The sequence below is a fragment of the Manacus vitellinus genome, unplaced genomic scaffold (assembly GCF_001715985.3).
Source record: "Manacus vitellinus isolate BGI_N305 unplaced genomic scaffold, ASM171598v3 scaffold_9_pilon, whole genome shotgun sequence".
Taxonomy (NCBI): domain Eukaryota; kingdom Metazoa; phylum Chordata; class Aves; order Passeriformes; family Pipridae; genus Manacus; species Manacus vitellinus.
In genome coordinates this window covers 8,728,277-8,754,019 of record NW_021940917.1, presented here as the reverse complement: position 1 = coordinate 8,754,019, position 25,743 = coordinate 8,728,277, and the positions used below count along the sequence as shown (strand labels likewise).

Below are 25,743 nucleotides of genomic sequence, written 5' to 3'. Positions count from 1 at the left end.
AGCCTTAACTTACAGAATTAAAGACCATTTAAAAATTAATCAAAATAGTCATTGATGTCTGTGATAACTGCATGCTTTATTCACAGTATTTTGTCTGTAATTATGTGTAGCAACCAAGTCCCATGTATTTAATAAATTGTTTTCTGCAAAGTTGACTGCTTTCTTTAATCAAGTGAAAATAATTTACTTGACATTTCGAAGCATGTTGTATAAAAAAAAGCACAAGCTGTGTCTCATGCTTTTCAAGTATGAGTATCAGCATAGCTGGGAAGTTCCCATGGACCTATGGTGCATTTTGATTAGCAGAGTGCAAATAGGCTAACCAAGAAATAGTTGGCGTCATACCCTCTTTGACTTCTGGGGCTGTGTTTCAGGAAAATATCTAAACAATTGCTTAAGTAAGTCCTTCTCTACTCAGGAATTTACTTAAAAGCAAGCTTGACTTGAACCATGTGCTTATTTAATCTCAGTTTAGTAGGACTAAAAGCCTACATACGGAGAGCCATTTTGGAAAGTCTTTTTAAAGTAATTTTTCCAAACCTCATATGGGTACGTCAATTCCAAGGCATAGTTTGGCTTGAAATTGTTTATTTTGCAATCAGAATTTCAGCAGTAAGGTCTGCTCTCCACATAGTTTTGTTTTAATGTTCATCTAGAATAATTAAATGTACGTCCAAAAATATGCATCTTTTAAGACAGTTCTTGTCAGGTCTGAATTTGCTCCACTCAAGAGGTTTTAAAATGAAAGGGCCAGAAAACTAGAGCTAATAAAGCCCCTATACTGTGAAAGTAAAACATCCCAAATAAAAAAATGCCTTAAGAAATTCCACAGAGCTGCTGTTCATGGGACGATAACTGTGTTGGAGAAGGTCAGAGTGTCTTGGGTTCTGCCAAAAGAACATGAGGAAAAGGAAAAGCTAAATCCCTCAGGAAAATGCCACAAAAATGTGTGTTGTTAGGACATAAGTGCAGGATAGTGCAGGATAGGTAAGAGCTAAGTGACATCATGGGTGAGGTATAGAGGAACATGACTTTCACCAGGTATTCTGGGACTGCATGTCCATCACCTGACAAATTCTGCTAAAAAAATTCCCTTGTTGATGACTGGGGCTAATAGTAGCTGGACTGTGCTTGGCACAGTAAAAGGCATTCTGTCAAAGATCCTGCTGTTGTCCCAGTGACAAGTGGAAAGAAAAAACAGAGGCCTTTGGATGAAGAGAGACACGGAAGTGAATTATGGACAGGTGATGGACAGGTGTTTTCATGTCTGTTGCACATGCACAGTAAACCTGTGGGATTAAACTCTATAGCTTGGATTAAAATGTCTCACAGAAGCTTAAGTTAATGAGTTTACCTTTGGTCTAGAAGTGAGTATTCAGCTGGTGGTTCATGTCTTTAATGCAGATTCAGCTCAGCAAATTGGTAAAGTATTGCTAACTCAACTGCTTTCACTTTTCCCTTTCTACATCAATTAACTCAGATTGCCACTTTAAGAAGTGCTGTGCTTCCCCAGCCTGTGGGATGGTTGACTGTTCTTTCCTCCTCCTCTCACACCCAAAGATTACCAGCAGGTATGTGTGCATGCTGTGTAGAGTCTTGCACTGTCCAGGCCTTCTGGGTAGCTAGGCAAAAAGGACTAAGGAATTTGGCTCAGGCAATCTGGAGTGCTTCCCCAGCATCTATCACAGAATTCTATCACATCTATCACAGAAGTGATAGAATCTTCAGTTGTGGCTGAATGTATCTGAACATTGTGTTCACGACATTGCTGAAGAATATTATGACTGCAACTGATGCAAAAGTTGCTGAGGAATACTGTGGCACGTTGCTTCTTCAGGGAGACTTTGAAGGTGGCAAAGTGGGCCTGTAATCACTGATGGTTTTCTTTTTAATATATGCTGAAGAGAAATGGAAATAGGCAGCTATCCCTGAAAAGATACACAAGATTTCTTTTTAGTGTAGCCTGATGGCTTACCATGTTACAACCTTTGCTACTGATACCTCTCAAAGAGACTAAGTAGAAAAAAACCAAACAAACAAGCCAAAAAGATGGCTGTGTAAAATGGGTATGTATAAGAAGATATGGCTATTTGTGCATGGACACTTTGTTCTAAGGTCCGAATTCCTACAGAATGCACATGCAAGACTGGCAGCACATGAAACATGCTTATTGCTGCTTCTCCAAAAACTGTAAAGAAATCACACCTGGAGGAGCTTGAAGACAAAATCCTGCATGCAGCTTGATACGAATGGAGTTCCACAGGGATTGGTGTTTGGACTGTAACATCTTTGTCAGTGACATGGACCGTGGGATTGAATGCAGCCTCAGCAAGTTTGCTGACAACACCAAGCTGTTTGTGCAGTTGGAACACTGGAGGGAAGGGATGCCATCTAGAGGGACCAGGACAGACTTGAGAGGAGGGCCTGTGTGAACCTCATGAAGTTCAACAAGGTCAAGTGCAAGGTGCTACACCTAGGTTAGGGCAATCCCAAGGACAAGTACAGGCTGGGCAGAGAATGGACTGAGAGCAGCACTGCTAAGAGGGAGGAGAAGAACTTGGGAGTGCTGGTGGATAAGAGGCTCAACATGGCAATGTGCACTTGCAGTCCAGAACGCCAGTTGTATCCTGGGCTGATCAAAAGCATTGTGGCCAGCAGAGCAAGGGAGGTGATTCTAACCCTCTATTCTGCTCCTGAGAGATCCCACATGGAGTACTGCGTCCAGCTCTGAGGCCTCCAATGTAAGAAAGACGTGGACCCCCACTGGAGCAAGTTCATAGGAAGGGCATGACAATGATCAGGGGTCTGGAGAACCTCTCCTACAAAGGACAGGCTGAGAGAGTTGGGGTTGTTTAGCCTGGAGAGGAGAAGGCTCTGGGAAGACCTTATAGTACCTTCCAGTACCTAAAGGGATGCTAAAAGGGAGCTGAGAGGAACTTTTTACAAGGGCATGGAGTGATAGAACAAGGAGGAATGGTTTCAAACTGAGTGAGGGTGGATTTAGGTTAGATACTAAGAAGAAATTCTTTACTGTGAGGGTTCACTCACTGGCACAGGTTGCCCAGAGGAGTTGTGGTTGCTCCATCCCTGGAAGTGTTCAAGGCCAGGCTGGATGGGGCTCTGAGCAACCTGGTCTAGTGGAAGGTGTCCCTGTCCATGATGGGGGGATTGGAACTAGGTGATCTTTAAAGTCCCTTCCAACCAAAACCATTACTCTGATTATTCACCTCAAAGCTCCTTATGTACTTGCAATAACTTAGTTAGTCTTGTCCCCATGGAAAATGGTAATGAAACAGGATCGGAGAAAAAACCTGCTTGAAATGTATACCCAGGAAAAGGCGGGCAGAAGCACTGAGTGCTAAGGAGAGAAGATGCTGCTAAACGTGGAACCATTAACCCTGAAATACAGGATGATGTCTTTCATCTGCATTTGGAAGGAGATTTCTATGCATCTGGACCTTGGTGAGGGGGACACAGAAATGTTCTTGGAGGCTCAGGGTGGCCAGATGTTTTCATGTGCAGAACATGAGCCTGAGAAAATGATTGAGCAGACAAGTATTGCCCATTCTACAAAACAGCTAAGCTGTATCCTCTTCTGCAATACCATCTGCTGTGGAGGTCACCTCTCCACAACATCTATGTCCTTCAGACTCCTGGGTCTGGAGCCCCTTCTGGAGGAGGGTCTGTTTACACAGTTGTCATCAAACTACTCAGTAGAACAGAAATCGTTCAGGCCAAGTTGGTGCTCGCAAGACAACAGGGAACACAGGAATATCACCTGGTTCATCCTGTGAGAGCAGATTGGCCTCTAAACAGCACCTAAAATTCCTGTTCTTTCTGGACAATAGTAGTATCTGCCAGGAGCCTGTCTTATGTGTCAGTGTCTGCTGCATGAGCTAACACAAAAATGAGTAAAAGACAAGTATTGTTTAAATACATATGGAGCGCTAGGACAAATTCATCACTCTTTACACAGAATATTATGAGTAGGAAGGGACTTATAATTAAAGGTGAGTAGACTCTGGAGATTTTAGGAACATCCAGATATTGCAGGTATCTTTACTTCTTTATTTAGAGTAGTTCCAGGGGGGATGTTAGTATGTTTGTTTCCATAGAGGGAGGATGAATACAGACCCCTGGATTTTCTGATATAGTCCCACTAAGATGGTGATTGCTAATTTGAAGTATGAACAGCAACAGGCACTGTGTGAGGAACTACCTTTTCTTTAGGGGAAGAATGCAGAGATGGATAGAGACATTGGAGCTGAGATCTCACCAGTTTTGATGGCATCTTATTATCTTGTCTGGCAACCCTCCTCTTCTTCCCTTACCAAACACATACACACAGTGCAACTCTTGGCATCAGCATGGAGCAGAGCAGTACGTGTCTAGACATTTACCATGTGCATTTCAACTTAAATGGTCTGGCATGGAGCACCCACAAACCTTCAGATAATAGCACAGTTGTCTGCATAGATGTAGGGTGTGTGCATGTTTTGGCAAGCAAATATTACTCTTTTCTTCCTGTATCATCTCAGTGACAGAATTCTGGCAAAAGGGCTTGTGCCTGCACAGATGGCTATTTTGTATGATTTTGCAGTGTTTCTCCTGTGAGTGTGGCATCAGGTAAACAGAATACAAAGATCATTTTTTTGAAAGGAACCTTCATATGAACCTTCATAGCTAGCCTGCATCTCCTGAAATATGGTTAGAAAATAAACTCTTCAGTAAGCTCCAAAAGAGGGAGACAAAAGGAATATTAGGGGTGAGGGAGCAGGACTGAGATTTAGGTGCCAGATCTCCTCTATGTTTGTCAGTTACTGGTGTACCTACAGCAGCACTGAGTCTGGACAGGCAGCCTGTGAGTTACACACATAAAAATTCAATCTTGTGGCACTTGATCCAGAACCTTTCAGTGCTGATATGATTATAACCCAGAGCACCAGTGCTTGCAAAGGCCCTTCTGGATATGGGGTGTATGTTTCTGGCCACTTAATGCTTTTCCAAATTCTGCCTGACAGGTCCCAGAGAGAACTCCTGTCCACACTCGGTAAGGGTGTAGGTTTTGTTAGTGTTTCCTGGTGATGCCCCAACAAGTCCTCCAAGTACTTCACAAGATGTTCAGGCATAACTCTTAAAGCTTCATTCATATGCTGACAGGCAATGGTGGGCAAAGGGCTTTGTGTTTTGGTAGGCAGCAGCTGAAGTCAGCAATGAAGGCAGGATGGGAATACCCTTATCTTTAAACAGAACCCATCCACTGGTGTGGTACTGAACTAAGATTCCAGACTTTTCCAGGACTCTTCCACACTGTCCAAGAATGAAAGGGATAAACTGGTTTCTTCCAGACAAAAGAAAGCAAATTATGCTGAGTAAAAAAAAAAAAAAAGAAATCAGAAGCAAGGATGCTATATTTTCTGCAGGAGTTGAAGGCAGGTAACTCTTGTTCCACCCTTCCAATGATACAACAGCCTTACAGATGGTAGGTGATACCTGCCTGCCATCACAAAACCATAATTTTATTTCATTTTAAATTCATAAGTATTTCCTTTTTTGCAAGTACTAGAGCTGCACGCTGCTCACCGCAACCAGCACTTTCTGATCTGGCTACATTTTCAAGCACTGGAGCAACTCATGCCATTTTTTGTAGTTTATGAAGACAAGGTATCTAGTAGGGAGAAAAGGAAAAAGTGATACAGACTTTAATGGACACCACCATGTATAGAGTATGAAGCATTCCAGAATGGCCATCTGTGTACCATGTTCTGTTGTGGCACTTGACTCACTGTCCCTGTTCAGGACTGAGGTAACACTAACAAGAAGCTATTACTCTTAGCATTATCAAGTATCAGAATTTAGCTCAAACTAGATACACCAATTTTGAAAATCTGGAATATGGAGAAACTGGGAAGTATGACTTCATTTCTTAGCACATGATAAACCCTGCCTTGGGAAGCCAGAAGCAATATAAGTCTCTGTCTGCTGTTGCTGTTCAACAAATTGCCTGAGTAATACTGGGATTCAAGAAATGGCCACAATAATTTTCACACCCCGGCCTGTCAGAAGTTAATTAATGACTGTGGGATTAATTACAGTGTGATAATTCCAGTGAGGCTGATGCTGTTGTACCCTCCAGGACAAGCAGCATTGTATGGTTAGGCTCTTGATTTTAGCAGGCTGTTTCCCAAAATGCTCTTGGTGCTCTCAGAAGTCCTTGGGTAAGCTACCATGAAGCAGTTGGAGCTTGCAAGATGGCAAGCAGCTTGTAGGGAAATGTGGGCCTCAATGTTACTAATCCATGGGCTGGGCAAAATCTGCAACAATAGAAACATCTTTTTTAAATCATATCTTCCCATAGTTACACCTCTGCAACTGCAGTAAGTTAGCAGTGGCTGAAAAATCAAAGGTTAGAAGGAGAAATCCAACATCTCCCTCCTCTTGACTGTGAAGTGTACCACCTCTTCCTTTTTCCTGCAACACTGAGATGGTCGCTGTGGGGATCACTAGCTCAGTGCATGCAGAACAACCTTTCACAGCTAAATTCATTGGGCTGCAAAATCCCATTAGCTTCAGTCCAGTAAAAAGTAGATCTAATAAAGTATAGTAGATCTAATAAAATTATAGTGGTATCATAAAAATGCATTACTTTTTCATAAAGGATATTAAGTGTCTGAACATCTATAAAAAGATTCTCCATCAATCCTCTACTTTCATTTCCTGCCTATAGGACTAAAGCTCTCCTTTAGGAAATGCACGCTGCATGTCTTCACTTAACTCCTGGTATTCATCAAGATGCACCTGCCTTTGGTCCACTGAAGCAACAAGACCTGATTCTGTTGTGCCTGACTGGATGAAGAAAGTGGATATGAGTTTAAAATAAGATTTGACTGGCATTGCCTGTCCAGCTTGCACAGACACCTGTGGTGGAGAGATGCACTGGCAGTACAGTGTCAGCCTGTATATGAATAGAGTGAGTTTTTCACCGGCCCCAGAGTCAATTAACAAAGGAAAAACCTTTGCCTTTGCCATCCTCCCACTGTTTCTACAGCAAGGCAAGAGATGCTGTGTTACTTCCTCTCTATTACTGGCTCTGTGTGACATTTTTAGCTTTGCAGCAACCTCAGGGTGACTTCTTGTTATGCCCCTTCTGCCACATCTGAGTTTTCAGTGCAAAAATTCATGAGAAACCATCAGGGAAGTTCATATTTCTTACATTCTTCACATTTTATGAAAAACAAGTTGGTATTAGTCAGAAATGGTGGCAACATGGCACTAGGATAAGCTACTTTTATTCTCTTTGTTTTCTAGAATATACAATTAAGCTCAACAAATTTCCCATCTTTAATTTTGATGACTTCAAGTTCCTGTGTGTCAGTGCTGTGAGCTCCACCACCACCTAGGCCACTCCCTGTGCTCTCAATGTATGGACACACAGGTGCATGACCAAAGGACTCAGAGATTATATGGACATCACTAAGGTCAGAAAACTTAGCAAAATACCAGTTTTTTTCAGTGCTGGAAGCCAGCCCTATGGCCAAATGAAGTTATCACAAAGTTTAAAAAGAGATGAGATTTCAGTCTTCTTTATAGCCTTGTGGTTTTGGGGATTTTCCAAGTTTTTCTTAATAATCCTGTAACCTTTTCTAATTCACACCCTGTTTCCTTTATGGTTGAGCCAGGGTGATGCTAAAGATTTCCTTGTATGTAACACTTTGCACAACCTTGGTCTCATGCTCCACGTGACAGAATTTCCCATTGTTACCCTAAGGGACTAAGTGCTCACAAAATTTCTGCTTCTTGAGCATTTGAGGACTTTTCTCCAAAAATGAACTCCCAGAAACATCAGTGTTCACCCCATTCCAAAAATAAGGACTATGGCTAAGGTGCAAAGTATAAAAGCCCCATTCACATTTTTATAACTAAGTTTCTCTGTTAGGTTAATCTAAGACATTGGCAAGCTAGAACAGCTTGAGTGCCAGCCTGATTGCAATACTGACATCTCATGGCTAAAAGAAGCAGCTCCTACTGCTTCTCCTTTTTCTCCTCTTAGTCCTCCTTCACCTACTTTTCCTTCTTCACCTGAAACGTATCCATTTCCCTATGTATGATGTTATTGTGAAAGTACAGAGTATTGCACCCAAGTGGTAGGTAACACATTTACCCATGGTCACTTCACTGTGACTGGAACCTTCATTCACTTCAAAAAAGCCAGGAATTGGTCTTCTTTCTTTTGAATCTGGATTTCTACAGCTGGTGTGACAGTCAAATGCTCAGCATCTTTTGAAAATGAAAGCACTTTAAGGTGTCTCAAGTCTGGCACCCAAATGATGTAATTTGCAAAAATCGGTGGTGAGTTGTAAAAATAATTGCCTTAAACTTCCTTTTTTTCCTCCCCCCACCCCAGATATGGCTTGATACACTCTCTGTTGAGAAGAAAACTTTATTTCAGCTGGAGCTGCAACAAGCCTTTAAGCCACAAAGAAAACCTAGGAGACTTGAAACAGAGTTGTGGACGTGAAATTTGATTATGTGCAATCAGCTTCTATTCTAATGGAAAGGTATGGCTTTTTTTTTCCTACTGTATTGCAGTGCTGTAAGAGGATTGATGAGGTTTACCAATCCCACTGTAAATTTTTCTAGTACTGTATAATACCTTGAAATAACAACTTCAGTTCAATAGGTATATGATTGTAAAGATAAAATAATGGCATTTAATTGTAATTTTTTTTGAAAGATAGTTTCTCCTTCCCTCAGATTATTTGAATGCTCTTTATTTAAAATATTAGTTTGATTTGTAGGCTCTGTATGTTGTAATATATAGTATTGTTTCTGTCTTTTGAATGATTTTGCGTAGCATTATTTTAAAGAAAGCAATTCACTGGATATTGAAATACTGAGTAGCATCAACTTTAGAAGGGGAAACATCTGCTAGGAGAAGCTGCTACCTACAACCCTCAAAGGCTGTGGACATTATTTTCCATTGTCAGAGTGTTCTAAAGAGTCTGCTCCTGAGAAGTCTTGGCAGCCTTTGCTGGAGTAGGCAGAGGATTTTCAGGATTTCCAGACATACTGAAGACATGCATGAAGGAGCTCCTTCTGCCTGAAGGGGTTTCAGGTGTGCATCATGGGCATTACTTCCAGAGGAAAAATGATCTTTGACTGTTATGACCCATCCCAGAAGGAGAGGGTAACCCAGGTTCTTATTAATAAATCCCTTGGGGTGGATTAGAGTGAATGATTGGTGTTTGTAAACATATATAGGATTTATTTTAGAACAATTTGTTTCAAAGGTAAACAGGTATGTTGCCATTTTGGGTGTTATCATCTGTAGTAATATAGCAATATTAAAGCATCTGTAGTAATATAGCAATATTAAAGCATCTATAGCAATATAGCAACATTAAAGCATAGCAATATAGCATTTATTAAAGCACAGCAATATTAAAGCACCTATAGCAATAAAGCTATAGTGCTATTAAAGCATAAAGTGCTATTAAAGCATAAAGCATAAAGCATATTGCTATTATAGCAATATTGTAACATTAAAGCATAACCATCTATAGCAGTAAAGCATTATGAAACCATAGAGATAACACTTAAGGAAACACATAAGGGAGAGAAAGGGAAAGAAAGGATAAGGGTGGAAAGATGTATATAGTCATGTCCCAGTGGATCCGGTGATGAAACCTGGTAGTTACAGCTTTGATGTCTGCTGATTGAAGTGATGGTCTTGATCTGTTGGGGGAGAAGGGGAGAGGCCCACCAAACTCAAAGATGTTATGAGTTATTATACACTTCCACCACAGGTGGGAACACCTTGTACCTCCCCAGGCCGGGGAGTTTTACAATTGATAGTGTCACAGGACATGTCATGAGTCTCTGCATCTCCTGAGACAGTTGCAGTTGCCTGTTGTGTCAGCATCAGTCCTGGTCCATCATGGTCTGACATTTGAGATGCATAGCCCAGGCTAGATGCACAGAGTTATCATGTGAAGGGGGGACATTGGCATGATAAGAGGGATTCTCCCACCTTGCAGGATTTGCCTCTTCTTAGCCTCTTCCCTTATCTGGAAATCCAGTTTGTAATTTCAGGTGTGCATCTGCACCCAGGATAGTTGGACAATGGCACCCAGTTGTCTGATCTGAAGGTCCTTTGGCAGTATTTAGGGAGGAGTGGGCTTTTCTGGGTGAGCAGCTGCTTCTTTTTAGTTTGTAAAAGTCTTTTGGTGATCTTAGAATGTGTAAGGCATTAACTGTTTCAGTTTCTGACACTGACATAATTTTATTTTGCTTCATGGGTGATGGTAAAGTGCATTCCTTGTTAAAAAATACCATTCTGTGCCCTGATGAGAAAATCACCACTTAAGAGCAAGGAAAAGCAGCAGTTGGGTTGGGATAACATTTATTTGTCTTTTAAAGGAGCAGGGAAAGCTGTTTTAACACAACAAACATTTTGAAGTCTGAGTACACTGAGAAAATCAGACTTCTTGTTCAGTAACTGATTGAGGAACCTCCTTCATAGGTGCTAGAGCTCCACCTACAGTCACTGCCAGTGAGCAGGTTGGGAACTTCTGGTGGTCATTGGCAGTAAAAGTGGTCATGGTGTGGTTTCCTTAGGCACGAATAGAAAGTATGAAATTCCCAGTAACTCTTCCTCTAATTTCTACAAGTTTTTTTCCCCTAATTTCATTGCTCAGTTGATGTGGCTGTATTTGGTGGGTCAGGAATGCTCTGTGCTGGACCCCAGAGGCCTGGCCCTGTGGCAGCACAGGGTGGAGGGTGTCCTAGAGAAGACCTCAGCTCCCTTTTCTGCCCATGTGCCCAGGGGAAACCTGACGTTGCAGGAGAGGCGGGCACTTGCCTGGGTTCAGACCTCTGCAAAAACAACTTGTTCCATACATTAGCATAGGGAACATACAGAACAACAGGACTGGTGGGTTTAAGGCACTGTCGTAGGGACTGCTGTGGTTTTCCACGCTTTGCAAAAGACTGAATATTTTGTAGGTGAAAACTGAATAAATCCCCAGGGTCAGTAGGTAGAGCGCCTTTGAATCCTTCAGTGTGTGGCCCTCTTCTTTTTCTCCTGCTGTGGCATCTGATCCCATAGAGGAAATACAGAGCAACAAAGCACTATGTGGTGGGGTTTTTTAATAATGACATAAAGTGAGTGAGAAAAAAAGCTACTGAGTGAAGAAGACTTGATCTGGATTTTTTCTAACTGTATGTCTTATTCCTTTGCCTGATGTCCTTGAGTTGGAGGATTTGATGTCTAGGTTGCTCTGAAATAAAAGCAGAATTGCCTCTGTAAACTGTGGAACCACTATGAACTGTACTGTTACAGAAATTACTTGAATATGGGGAAGAATATGTGCTGTTTAACTGTCAATTTTTGTCACAGGGAACATTTGCCTATTAGCTAAACTTCTTCCTCAGTATTGATGTTCTTGCCATCAAACAGGACCCCCAAGTTCTTTTCTGCAGCACTGCTCTCCAGCCTCTCATTCCCTAGTCTATACAAACCAGTGGTGTCCTGTCCCAGGTGCAGAATTGTTAAATTTCATACAGTTAGTGATTGCCTATCTCCCTAATTTGTCGAGGTCTCTCTGCAGGGACTCTCTGCCAGAGAGGGAGTCACAGACATAGAGAACCCATCAATTGTAAAAACATACATGCCTTTCTACAATGCAAGATGGGGGACATGGGTTAATGAAGATATTGGGGGAGAGGGGATGTTCTTATCTTTTTGAGGTACCTCACCACTGAGAACTGCTAGGCGCAGAGAATGGTACATGGGCAGCCTCAGCACATACAGAACAGAATTGAAAGCATTAGTGTACAGAGATTTGGGTTCTCATCTGTACTCTGACAACACATAACTAGAGGGCCTCAGCAAGGCCTCCCCTTCTGTGACTCAGCTGATGTTTCTGTTCAGTGAGGAAAACCATAGCTACTGCTTGGTAAGGCTATTCCATAAGCTTGGTGATAGAACAGCATAAAAGAGCTGCTCTGCACTTGGAACCAACACTCACTGCAAGGAGTGCTCTACTGAAAAATTAAGACATTCCCACCTTTCCCCTGCCATGTCAGAATAAAGCAGAACACTACAGCATAATTGTTGATCATCATCTAACTACTAATGACACAAAAATATTTCAATAGATTTGCCTGCAACTGGAATCTCTAAGTCACCAAAGGATCATTCCTCCTTCATCTGAGTTTTGAACTGTTTTCACTTCCAGTCACTGAACACAAAAGAATGAAAAACACAATCCCCACCCGTTATGCGAATTACCAGCATTATGAGATGCAGGAAAGCTAACATTTGCTGGTAAATAATGCATTGTATGTCAGACTGGTAAGAACCCCAGCTGTGATTCAGTGTTTTGCTTTGTTCCTCATGAAAATGGTCTCACTTTTGAAAAGCTGTCATATTTATAGGGGACTGCAAGGTATATTTTGTTACTCACTGAAACTATTACTTATGGGGATATTTCTGAAATCAATTTGGCTGTCAGAAGACTATAGTTTATACTATGCTGTATATGCATTATGAAATCCCATCGGTAGATTTCCTTCTGGCACTTGAAACCAGTTTTGTAGGAAACAGCTGATAGAAAAGAAAAACAGATAAAGTGGGGGAAGGTGAAGGAGACCAGGCATCGGCTTTCATTGCTCTAAGTATCAAAAGCAAGGAAGAAATCTACAGTGACATATTTACATGAATCTATAATGACATGTCTACGTGCAATGTACAATTCATACTGACCACACATCACAAAACTAGGAGGCAGTGAATTGTTGTCTTCTGAGCAAGGGAAAAGCCCTATATTAATTCTATTTGGGTGTGAACTACTAAGAGGAGATGGAACTCTACTCCAGTTTGGCATTATGCTTGTCCTGACCATGCATAAAAATACTGACTGTAATGGGAGAGGCATTTTCCTGACCCACTCTGTCCACCACCCCTTTCAGAGGTGTCTGTACACAAAGACCATCCATCAGAGTAGCTGCGTTCTCTTAACTTTTTCCTTACAATTCATGTGTCATTTTGGTTACCATATGTTCCCTCAAATACAGGCATCAGCATCAGTTTCAGCAGAAGTCCTTTCAGCAGAAGGACTGACTGACTATCCTTCAAGAAAACTTGCTATTTGAACTGATTTGTCAGGAGGAATCATCACCGCTGTAAATTTGATCATAAGGAATCATCCAGCTGCTTTCTCACACACTCTTCCTGATTCTCAGTGTAAGCTTAAGCAGACACAAGGTGAAAGAACATTGCCTGTGTAAGACAACTTTTCTTAGCAATACTTCTTCAGCAATACACCAAGCCTTGTTTTAATTATCATAAGGCTCAAGAGGATGCTTTGAGATAGTCACTGCCTGCAAATTCTGTAAGTGAAGCCATAAAAAGCTGTGCATTGTCTGCATTTCCTTCTATCATTTCAAGCTCATGTTCCCCATTACCTGGTTCATAATCGACACCTTCTCCTTCTTTCTAAAGAGGATGGTAAAAGCCCAGCCTCTTCATGTATTTCTACAAGGCTTGGGTCAGAGCACTAACTTCTCTGCTATGCAGCAAGACAATAAATGACCTCTGGCCTTTATGTGACAAAAGTGATCTAATAAAAGACTGGAGCCATCTGAAGTCTCTACATCAGAGAGATCTACAGTCTCTGCCTCATGAGCAGTGCTACCCAAGTTGTGTTCCCAGGACATGCAAATTACAGCTGGCTTGTCAAGTGCTGATGACACATGAAGGCAAAAGCAGCATTTACCAACTTTAACTGATTGAACACATCAGTGCAATTAGGGAGTTCGAGGCTAGCAACCTCAGGGAGCGTAATTTCTTTCCAACAGTGAGTTTTATCCAGTATTTCGTGTTCTGATGTAAAGTGCAAATGTAATATCAGGTACTATTGAGCAGTTTCATACCAGTGCTTCTATGACCTCAGCAGTATGAAAATACTAAGGAAAAACAGAGACTAAAAGCCTGTAGTGGTAGGAAACCACACATGGTTCTACAGGCCAAGCTTCTTGGGTTAAACAGAGCATTTTCCAGAGCCTAAAGTGGTGGGGAAATGGTGAGTGACTTTGGAAAATAAGGATGTGGAGAGAAAGCTTGTCTAATGGAAGAAAAACAGCACAGAGCTAAGAAATAAACTGTGGTTCAGCTCTTCCAGTGCTTCAGTGCAACATCTTTGACCTCTTTACCTCATCTGTTCTCGAGAGATTATGACTGCCACCACTTAGAAAATCTGACCTCACTGTGTGTTAGCCCAGTACTGTGACCTGCTCCCACCCTACCATCCAGCTCCAATACAGACTCTACTCCAACCATCTGTGTTGAGTAGAAAAGCCACTTACTAGCATACCAAATGAAATAAAATGACTCCTGAGTCATGTGCATTACGACACCTTTAAGTACAGAGGTCACCACTAGATTACAAGCCTTCTGTTTTCGTATGATCAAGTTAATGGTCACTGCCAGAAGCAAGACATCCCCCCAGACACTTTGTGGTTCACCCATATTCTAACTAATAACGATTTGAACATGAGGTTCCAGCAGGAGAAAGGATTTTGCTGAAATTACAGTATAGGGATAGATTAACGGGTTTAACACTGATTAACAGTGGAAAAGAAAAAATAAGAGTGGCAAGACAAACTGATTCATCTGACACTAACTGCTACAGTCTGTGGTTTCTAGGATAGAAGCTTCCATATACATAATTTGTATATTTGACAGTTAATTATATCTACATATATCACCAAGACATTCACAATTACACAGAATAATTTGAGGCATTATAACTTAAAAATATAACAACAGTTGTGCTAATTTGTCCCCTTTTGAATACCTTCATCCCTGAGCCCAGGCCTGAATTTCCAAAAGTAAATTTTTCAATACCCAAAGTGAAAACAACACAGCCAGCAAGTGTTAACTCCTTCAGTGGAGCAACTATAACTTTCCAAAGAAAGATCTTTATTGTTTCATTGCCTAGATGCTATAGAACCTGGCTGATTCTATAATTCTACGATTTGACTTTGACCTGACAGAGGAACGGTAATACAGGACAAAAATTGTTGTTCAACAACACTACTTCCCCATCATTAGAGCTCACACTCCTGAAAGATAATTCCAAAAATACAGAAAAAAATAGATTTTAAGATATGTAAAGAAATTCAAGGGTCAGACAGCTCCTGCTAGGGACAAAAATCAGATCTTGAAGTTCTGAGAAACAACATTCCTCATTCTGCCTCAAGTCGAGGTAAGACAGGAAGAATAAGATTTCCAAACGCAGAGTCTTGAGTTATGAAGTATCCTGAGGAATGTGCGTGTGCATGCTGTAAAGAGAAAAGCATTTGTTAAAGCATAATTCCCTGTAGCACTGACATAATTTAAGACTTCAAGGCTTCTGCAGCATTAATTATTTATTTCTCCCAGTCTGCTCCTCAATTCTGATAGTCAAATTCAAACCCAGCATTTTAGATCAGTCACACTGGAACAGGGCCCACCACGGCAATTAACTTGGACAGTCCCTGCTGTTCTTTTCAGTAAATCCCATGGAGGTGGGGCTAGTGGTAAATCAACTTCTGATTTCTCTCCTTTGCCTAGACCCCATGTTTCCACTCCCATCTAAAACAAACTTAGGTCTTGATTTGTGACAGCTACTGCAGAAATTGCCAGAATTGTGCATGACTGTCCCACAACCTGAGCCTGCACGTACAAATAACATGTGACCAGACACATTTTGGTACAACATGGGACACCAGCATTCTGCTCACAAGACATTTATGCTTGTTCACCTGAGGGGGGCAGTTGCTGTGTAAGATGGCTCTGGACAATCTTTGTGAAATCCTACATACCCCTTTCCTGTTAGTTTGCTAACTTACTGGACTCCGGCAATTTACGTGGCCTGCATATTCCTTCCTTCCACCACTAGGGAAAAGCCTTACTGGATATCCATTTAGATTGAGCCAGCAGCATACCCTTGTGGTGATCAAGGCTAACCAGCACAGTGGGCTACATCATCGACAGCACAGCCAGCAGGCCAAGGGAAGCTATTTGAGTTCAGTTTGAGACAGAAACCGGAGGGAGTTCAGCAGAGACACAAAGAGACAGCTGTGGGGCTGGATGGAGCTCTTGACATCCAAGGAGATGGCCTTTCAGTATCCCTAGATGCAGGGCTGCACATCTAAACCAGGGCCAAGCTAAACCCTGACTGTATCAGTTTACCTGCAGTGCAGCCTTCTGCTGTGCTGCAATGTGCTGTTGCTCAGCATGATCACGGAAATCCTTGTTCAGAGGTGATCTTGAAAGTGCAATGCTGCAAAAAAGAACAAGATGGTATGATACAGACCACAGACAAAACATGTGTCCTTGCCATTCTAGCCACAGATTCCATGACTTCCTCAACTCACGGTTTATTCGACTCATGGCTTGACAATTGGTAATTACTGTTTGGAATTACTACTTGTTCATATAAGAGAAAAAAAGGTAAATGGAGTGACTATAGCTGTATCATTTGAGACATCATAAACAACTTATGCCAAACTACACCTGAAGTGTGTAGTGGATTTTGCTCATGGGTTGAGTCCCACTGAAGTCAGTGAAACCACTGGGGTGCAGCATTAGACAATGTCAGCAATTTTTCAAACAACAGCTTGGTGCTTTCAGCACTACTCAGTCACCAAGTGACTGTTCTAAACAACTGTGATAAACAGAAGCACTAAAAAGAGTTCTGCAGACTTCAGTAAAAGAACAGTTCTTTGGCAGCTGGGCACCAGTTCACTACTTATGGTAAAGGAGTTTCTTGTTGATGTTAACTTAAATAATTATCCCCTATTGATAGCTGGGAGTACCTGAAACTGATTTAGCTTATCTATCTCAGTGCAGCATATGTAAGGTTTCAAATTAAAATTTATAAATGTTTTTTCTTGTCTTTTAGATCTTAGGACTTGTCCACCTTCTTAAGCAAAAAAAAGACATAAAAAGCATTCCCAACTCTATATAAGTAATGGATGTAAATCAGTGAGCACTGCCATTAGAACTGTATCGCAGCACAATTCTCAACTACCTTTGAAATTGTCACTGCAGACGTGCTGAAAGCCCAGCTCTCCTCAGTCACAGAGGAAAAAGTACAAATGACAAGGGATCCAAGCAAACTCCTCAACTGAACTTTCCCAGCAGCTCCAATGTCAACAGCTGATTTAGTAAATGAGTTTTTGAAAAGCAGCCATGCTCTTGAATGATCTTTAGACAAATCTACGCCTAAATGCATAACAAAAGCTAAACAATTCAGAGGATTGTTGCTTATGACAAATATTAAGATCAAGCTTATGGAGAAAAGTACTACTGAGTTTATTTAAAACAATATTTTCAATTATTTTGAAGGTATTTATTTTGCATTTATTCTGTACCCTCTAACTTTTCAATATGATTTCTGTAGATAATCTTAAGGCTTCATCGTATGCTGACACTTTTCAAGAGAGGTCTTCTGTTCTTGGAGAGACGATTCTTGTGCCAAGGCCACAAATTATATTAACTCATTCACCCTTACACTGTCCATGCCCCTATAGTGCTTTAGGTAAATCAAGCTCTTTCAGTCAAGTCTGCAGAATTTTTATGGCCTCATTTCTGACAACTCTGTGGTCCGGGACCTTTGGCACAACACCAAAAAACCGTCAGCTTCTCAAAAATCACACAACAGCCCACCATGCCAAAGCAGAGAGCTTGACTGCTGCACCGTAGGTTGCCCCTGCCCCCACATTCAAAATTAGTAAATTCTAATTATGCTTACTAGAATATAGTGTTATTTTTCCCTAAAGAAAAAAGAAAGTAAACCAGCACTTCCTGAAACTCTCAGACTTGTAATGACGTATGGAAACACTGTTGCCAGGAGTCAGGGGTTGTACATAACAGCAGGATATTCTGATTCTCATATCAACAATTTTGCTTGAATAATAATTGCATATAGTTACTATTAATAATTGCATATCTCGCTTAAGAAATCTAACTCAGGCAATTTCAAGTATTATGCACGCTTTTTCAGATTATGAAAGAATTAAAAGTGACCTAGAATCTCTTTGAAAAAAAGCAGCCCTCAGACTGCACTGCACTCACTTCATGCTAACGCAGAAGTTTGAGTATCTCAAATTCTCCACATAAATTACTGCATGATTTTCTAGTTACTGATTTATGACAAAAATCTTATCTTTTTGCCTTGTATGGGAGAAATCCCAGTAACAGCCCTTAAATTCAGATTAGATTATTTCACCTTATGGTGTAGAATTATCCTTACAACACAGCATCTTTTATGAGATTATCTGCAGTAACATAAACTGGCTTTGTCTTGCACACAGGGAGTTTCAAGAATAACTTGATCCTGCTGTAATTATTCTTCTCTAAAACACAGTATCCTGAACCTAATGGTCTGCTACTTCCACTCCTTATAGCATTTTAGCTTAATAATTAAATACTTTCTCAGTGCCTGCTTCCTGATTTTGCTTTATCATAGACTTTAGTACACTTGAGTAAGCATATCTGCTTCTCCTATTCTCAAATGGAAATTAAGTAAACCTAAATTCAGGGTGTGTAAACAATTTTAAATACTAATATGTTCCTAAAGAGCCATGTCCCTCTGCCTTGTTATTAAGGATGGTCAGAAAACACTTCTAATAAGTGTTTGTATGAGTTTACAGCTCACTTGCTGTTTGCTTTTTTCTTTTGATGTAATCAGTGATGCCCAAAAAGGTCTAAGAACATAAAATACCTGGCTCCAGGGTGATTTGTAGAAGATTGGTTTTGCATAAGTAACTTTCTCTTCTCCTTGTCTAGTTCTGCCAGGATTGCAACCCTATTTTTATTCTGGAAACCTGGTAGGAATGACAGAAAAATATTAGAGATATTTATTTTATATCTGTAGCCCAACTCTAATGTTAAGGAATTATAAAACCCTGTACAAAATTACTTTAAGATAAATACACTAACCTTCCAAGCTTTGTACCCATTTGAAAAGGCTATTAATAAATATGCTTTATTTCTCCTTTTCTCATTTTATAACATGCAATAGCTTCCATAAGCTATCATGCATATTAATACATTTTAAAATAGAGGCTTCTAACTCAAGTTAGATCCTACCCCTTCCCACGACAGCTCTGGAGCTACAATCAAGGTACACGATCAAATACTTGTCTTCCAAAAAAAAGATAAACTTACCAGGTTGCAGATTTAAAATGCAGTCACTGAATGTTCAATTCAATGATAACAATGGAGTAATATACTCACAGGGCCTAATTTCTCATGTCAATGAACTCAAACTATAACACAAGTACTATGTATGCAACAGGTAAGAACAATCACTAAGTTTGCACATGTGCTTATACAAACACTTACTGTCTTTCATTCAATCTATGCAGAAAGGTTTTAGTATATATACACACTGATGTCTTTATATAAACACACAACCCTTATTGTGAGGATGATCGCGATGCTGGAATAGAGAAGCAAAATTAAACTGTCTGTACAGAATACAAGAACATTTGGTTTGTAAATCATTCTCCCAAAGAGACCCTGTATATTACAGAAGGGGTCAGGAACTAGAGCACTCAAAAGTGCTCAAAATAGCTGGCATCTATGTATTTTTCGAAGTTGCCTTCTAAATGAAAATGTGGCAAAGCTACTGTACTTACACAGGATTCTTATACAAGAAAGGTTCTCATTGCAGTCATCTCCTTTACTTCCCCCATACAAAACGTCAAAGTCATTCCCATTGGAAACTGCTGTGTGTTGTGCCCCTGCCCTGAGCACTGTTTTAGTGACAGCACTAAAACGTGGTAGCCCACAAGCTGTTAAGGCCAGACACTTAAGGAGAGCATTAGCATGTCAAACTAAAATGATTTATTTTCAGTAGCTGCACTCAAAGTTCATTCCCTTTGAGAGACCTTCTGTTCAATTACATAACCCAGTATTCCTTTCATCTGAATGGCTCAATGAAGGAGACAGTTACCAGACAGAAACCTTCAACTCTATGTAATAACTTGCATCTATACTGCCTTGCTATCAAATCCTCACCTTTCTCTTTTACCATGCCTAACATAGGCACCCATGTGCCTCAGTGTCTCAGGAGCTCTTAAAAGGAGCAGAGTCTTTTGATTACATATTATAGTGGTTTTATGCAAGGTCACCCATAATCATTTTTACATTTCTTAACAGATTATTTTTAATTACATTTAATTAACTGCTGTTTTTTCTGTCTACTAATCTCTCCCTCCCACATGGCATTAGCTTCACTTAAACTATTTTGTAAGTGCATAGATTCAGGTCTTCAATGTTTCTCCGTTTTTCAGGTATTGTACATTATCTCTTCTTTTGAAGACCTTGCAATTGCAATGAACCTGGAACATTAAAACACAGTTGAATGTGTGGTCTAAAACATAAAAAGGCTGAGAAATCTTGCTAACAAGCTAGGATTCAACATTCTGAGCTGCAGCTAGCCCAGATTTTACCGTCTTGTAAGTTCTGGAGACAATGCCTTGACAGGATGACTGAAGCACCTCTAAGAGGGTCTGAGCTTAAGTAACCATGTCTGTATGCTCATTCTACACAGTTTTCAACCAAAAAGCTTAATACCTGACATATTACTCAGCAGCCTTCTGCTACTGCTTGCTTACCCTGAACTGCATAAATCTAAATGCATGCTTGGAATTCAGATGATACAGTGATTGAGGAAAGAAAAAGGAGACAACTTTTTAATAAAGGTTGCTGTAAGCTAAAAAAGAAAGACTAAATGTGCTTAGATTTATCATCAAGCAGATGGTATGACTCAGAAAGGCTTGAGACATTTTAAATGCTGTTTTTAAACTGTGATAAGAAACTGCTGAAGATTCTCACTGTTTTCTATTTTAATATGAATCTTGTTACAGTATCTTATGGCAGAAACTCTAGAAGGATTCAGAAAAAAAAACCCAAATATTTTTTCTTCCTTTTCTTACCTATCTACTAAGAGCTTTGTGGTGGGTTTTTTCGCTTGTTGTTTTTTTAAAGTAGCATTTTGCTATAAAATTCAGTGACCATCGGCAATCTGCTGTGCTGAAAAAGTCACTTGTTTAAAATTTTTTAATGGTAAGGAGAAAAAAGCCTGCTTGAGAAAGTGGAGGAGCTCATTCAACATGTACATGTTAGTGCTTCTCAGCTGAGCAATGTGAAGTTCCTACAGGTGTTTTAAACTTTTCAAAATGCAAAGCAAAACCCTTCATTTAAAAGTTAACAATGGAGGGGGTGGAACATGAGAAAGCCATTTCATAGAGAAAATCTTGCATCCTTACAAAATAATTAATCATATCTGGCAATATATAAGCAAGACTTTAATTCAGATTGTTCTCTGCCCAGGCACCCAAGACAAACCTGAAACGCCTGTAAAAGTTTCCTACTTCAATTATAAATAGAGTAATTTTTCATCTCTTGATTTGATATGTCTGTTCTGCTTTCTAGTACTAAAAATGTAGACGTCCAAAAAACAAAAGCCATCCTTAGTACAGACCAGATTCTCATCTGTGAAAGAAGTGCAGATTTTCAAACACATTAACTTCTTAAAAAAGCTGTAAGTTTTGACTTCCCTTGATTGGGCTGAGTTGCACTACTATTTTGATTTTGAACAGTTCATGAATATTGCAGTTCATTAATATTCTTCCCTGCTTTGCAGACACAAGAGTCCTGACACAGAATGACTCATTCAAAGCAGCTAAATAGATTATTGGCAGTGTCAGATGTCAAACTGAGCACCTAGATTCTCAGATTACTCTTTAACGTAGACAAAGGAGGTCATTTAAAAATTAAACCCTTCTGACACCTCTGACATCAAGCATTGTACTCTGCAGGAGCCTAAAGACTACTTGCACCCATGTTCTGCACATGAAGGCATAAAATCAGAGAAAGCTGAAACCCTGCTGAGTGATACTCGCAGCTTTATGAGCTCACAGCAAGTTTCACTTTTTAACCTAATCCTAACACCTACTCTTACCACCCTATCTCACCAATATTATGTCAGTTAGTTCTAACTAACTCTGCACAGCAACAAACAGTATTACCTTTATCTTTTTTAACTTCTTGCTTTTCATCACTTCCTTTCCCTTGATTTGTTGGTTGCTTCAAATTCACAGTATATGTAATTTTTTTCTAAGATGCATTATTTTTTATTTGTCCATAGATGTGTAACAGCACAAATATTGCCAAGTATTGCTGCAGCAGCAGTGTATTCCTGAGTACCTGGAAGTGATTTCTGTAACTTAGAAGGTGACTTCCATCCCTCAAAGTATACCACTCTGGTCTATGAGCTCTGGTCTGGACAACACACAGCATGCAAGAATCCATTCCATTTCTTTCAAGTGCTGTAGATAGTCTCATGCAATCAGTTCCATGTGGCACTAACAGCCTGAAGTAACATTTTTCATTCAATTCTGCTGGTTTTGCTGCACTTATATGCAGCTCCTCCTCAGGAGTGCTCTCCTAAGAGGTCAATGTTTAAAAGGAAGTCCAATCCGCAGAATCTTAACCTTTATAGTCCAAGTCTGTAATCAACAGAAAACTCAAATTAACTCCTAAGAAAATACCTGGTACTGATTAAAGGGACAGGATTAACTTGGTACAAAAAATTACCAAAATGGTCTACCTGTGTAGAAGGCTAATGTTTAGTTCACCCCTACAGTTCTGCTTGAATAAGTGCTATCATTCATAACCCTTCTAGTGAGCGTTTCAGTAAATTTCTTCCTTTTGTCCACAAACAGGAGAATGAATTGACTGAACAGTACTAACACGTGCCATGAAGCAAGCTAAAAAATGCAGTGTTTGTCTTAATCATTTTCACTACTAGACTGCATCTGACCAAGAAAGAAACCCTGAACTGTTGTTTGTATTTACCTGTTCCTTTCTAATTTCCGTAGTTGTACTATTTATAGCCTTATTTGGTAATTAAACTTGACAGTGTTTCTAGAATGCTTAGTACAAACAATTTTCATATGGTAATTACACAGTGAGTCTCTAAAGGATATCTCAAATATAAAAACAGATTCCAAGGCTCTATTAAATTATAAGACTCAGGAATGTGGAAGGAAGCGAAGATATTCTGGGACTAAAATCCCATCCCATCCTTCACAGTAAACCAACCTGTATGAGAAAAAGCAGCTTTTAACTCTCTATGACAACATTCTATTCCTTGACATGATGCTGACTTGTTATTCACAGAATAAAGCAGGATTTACCACTATGTACCAAAAACTTCTCAAGAGTTAAAATTTGTGAACAGGCAACTATCTGCAATCTGTAGCACTCCTCTTCCAACATTTCACAAAAGCTCAATATCCATTCCAAAAACTACCTTCTTTTTGTCAAGTAGCAAGTAAAATGTGTCTTTTGAGACACATAAATCTGGTACCCCTCAAAGTATCATCCAGCAACACCCAGTTTGCAGGACTGCTTTTCCAGATAAGGACTCACACACAGATGTGCATGAAGAAGTCTCTGGCTGCTGGGAAACTGAACCCAGAATTCATTTCCCATAACCAAGTAAGTGGAGAGCCATACATGAGAAGCTCCTTTTTCCTCAGCTCTTCTATGGAGGACAAGCCTCAGAGTCCCACTGAGGTTTCCAGAAAAGACCTCTAGAGGGCGATTTAAGACCCTCCTCTGCCTTTAACACAGGTGCTTCAGCTGGATAGATGGACCATTTCCATGTTTTTAACGATTTTAAGGATGCAATCCAGATGCATCTTTGCACGAAGAAACATTTAATTGCAAGTTAGCATTACGGTTTTAATTGGCTTTTCCTCCTAGGCCTGGCCACTTTGTCTATCCTTGGACAGATATTACTGCCTGGGTCTTGCTGTTCCCATCATGACCTGGAACGCATCTGACTTCTGGCTGCTCCCTGATGTTGACTGCAAGTCATGTTCAATACCAAGTGTTGGAAGCATCTGAAATAAGCTTCAGGAAATGATCACAGGACCACAGGCATGGAAGATACTTTTTAGTGCAAGCATGAGAGTGTGTTCAGTAATATAGAGCTCCCTAGCCATCAGTGGTCTTTTTCAACCCTTTGATGTGTGTGTGCCTTCTCCCAGAAGGACTGCTGCCATTCTGCTGCTTTCAGCCCCACCTCTCTTCCCTATCCTGATAGTTCCATTACATAAAATTACAGTTATGGTGACTTCACAACATTTTGCACACAGACTTTTCCCTTGAATACTTAAATTAATTAAAACCTACCTTGTCCTGAAGGATTTGCTGCCATCCTTCAATTTTCAGCCCTTGTTTTATTCAACTGTAGTTCAAATCTTTTAACCCCCACAAATATCTGCAAAACAGGCACAACGTAAGATAGACACACTTCAAAAGAAGAGCCTGGATTTCATTCTATTAGAGATTTTATAAACATGGCAACTGTCAGAAAGCATAAGCCAAACACCGCATGCGCACTGCTTAAAATGTATTATACAGTTTATATTGTTCTGATTGGAACCTTCAGCTTGAAATATCAAGAGCTGTGCTAATTCTTTTTCGGAGTCTATTAATTTCTATTAGTAGCAATAACAATTTCTAGTAATTTCTATTCTAGTAAGAACAACCTTTAGAGTTATTCTGGAGTCACACACGGTTTTCCCAACTGAATTTCTTCCTGACAACAGGAATGTCAGATTACATTTAAGAATCACATTAAACCACTGTAGTCCTTAAATGCTAAAGCCTTTGAACACCTCGGTTTAGGCTCCAACTCAAGAAAAACTGACTGTCTGAGGAGAGGCAATTTAAACCCTGGATACAAGGCCAGCCGAAGGTGGCTGCAGCTCTGGCAAAACAAAAAAGGAGCCTGTTCCTCTGCCACATGTCACCTCGAGCCATCATCAACTTCTGCTTCCATCAAGGTGCCCGGCTGTGAAGACGGGCGGCAAAGACCACTGGCTGAGCCAGCCAGGTGGAGGGGAGGGACGAGAGCGGTGAATCCTACGGGAAACCGAACCAGGAGCCTCAGTCAGACTCCCACGGAAGACCGGGACGCTGTCACGCCTGGACCTGCGGGTCCCGGGGCAGCGCGCTGGTCCAGCGGGGCAGTACTTCAAGGGCAATATTAATTAAGCGCAGTGACAGCGGTCGGAACGCGCTTATCCAAGGACCAGGGACGGCCTGACCCACTCCTGCCGCTGCCTGCCTCCCCCAAACCTCGGGAATGGGCTCTCCCGCTCGCCTTTCTCCCCCGCCCACGACGGATGAATAGACTGTCTCGTCCTCGCCGGGTGGGCGAGGATGCTCCATCCGGCCGGGATGGATACCTGCCCTCCGTTACCCACCTGTCCGAGGGCTCGGTGCTCCGGCTCCCAGCAGCCCCGCCGCCCTCACCCGCCGCGTAGCAGCCCGCGGCCATCTTACCGCGGCTCGCCCCGCCCGCGCGCCCGCCGTGACGCGCTCTCTGCGCGACGGCTCCTCCCCATCCGGGCACTTCCCGTCGCTGCCCGGAACGGCCGGGCCGAGGGATCGGGGTCGTGAGGGGGAAGCAGGGCCGCGCTCCAGGGATCTCTCCGTGCAACCTTAAGGCTCTGCTTTCCTGCCTCATCCGCCCGGGCACGGGAGCAAGCGCGAGGGCCTCACCCTCGGGTCTCGGTGTGGCGCCTCCAGGCAGCAACACGGTTAAATGGGAAAAAAATACAAGTGGAAGGGAAGGGGTCACAAAATCACTTAGGCTAGAAAAGACC

At 41.1% G+C, this 25,743-nt stretch overlaps 2 protein-coding genes across 4 annotated transcripts in view; one reads left to right on the top strand and one right to left on the bottom strand.

Annotated features, from left to right (window-relative positions):
• Nucleotides 1–7,400, top strand: part of KIAA1958 (KIAA1958 ortholog) — a 40,050-nt gene extending 32,650 nt beyond the window's left edge. Inside the window, exon 2 of the mRNA XM_018086178.2 lies at nt 7,309–7,400. Within this exon, the coding sequence (XP_017941667.2) occupies nt 7,309–7,400 (92 nt within the window). The remainder of the gene's footprint in view (nt 1–7,308) is intronic.
• A 7,533-nt stretch (nt 7,401–14,933) lies between these two features.
• Nucleotides 14,934–25,400, bottom strand: INIP (INTS3 and NABP interacting protein). 3 transcript variants are annotated; one of them, XM_018086140.2, is made up of 5 exons: nt 25,342–25,400; nt 24,263–24,350; nt 18,774–18,876; nt 16,238–16,328; nt 14,934–15,345 (listed from the first exon to the last, which is right to left on the bottom strand). In XM_018086140.2, the coding sequence occupies exons 2-5, from the start codon at nt 24,285–24,287 to the stop codon at nt 15,250–15,252; spliced, it is 315 nt and encodes a 104-aa protein (XP_017941629.1). In that variant the 5' UTR covers nt 24,288–24,350; nt 25,342–25,400; the 3' UTR covers nt 14,934–15,249. The 3 variants fall into 3 exon arrangements, with proteins under 3 accessions (XP_017941629.1, XP_008921518.1, XP_017941630.1); XM_008923270.2 differs by lacking the exon at nt 25,342–25,400 and adding an exon at nt 24,886–24,997; XM_018086141.1 differs by lacking the exon at nt 25,342–25,400 and adding an exon at nt 22,481–22,569 and having other exon boundaries at nt 24,263–24,353.
• Between the last annotated feature and the right edge of the window lie 343 nt (nt 25,401–25,743).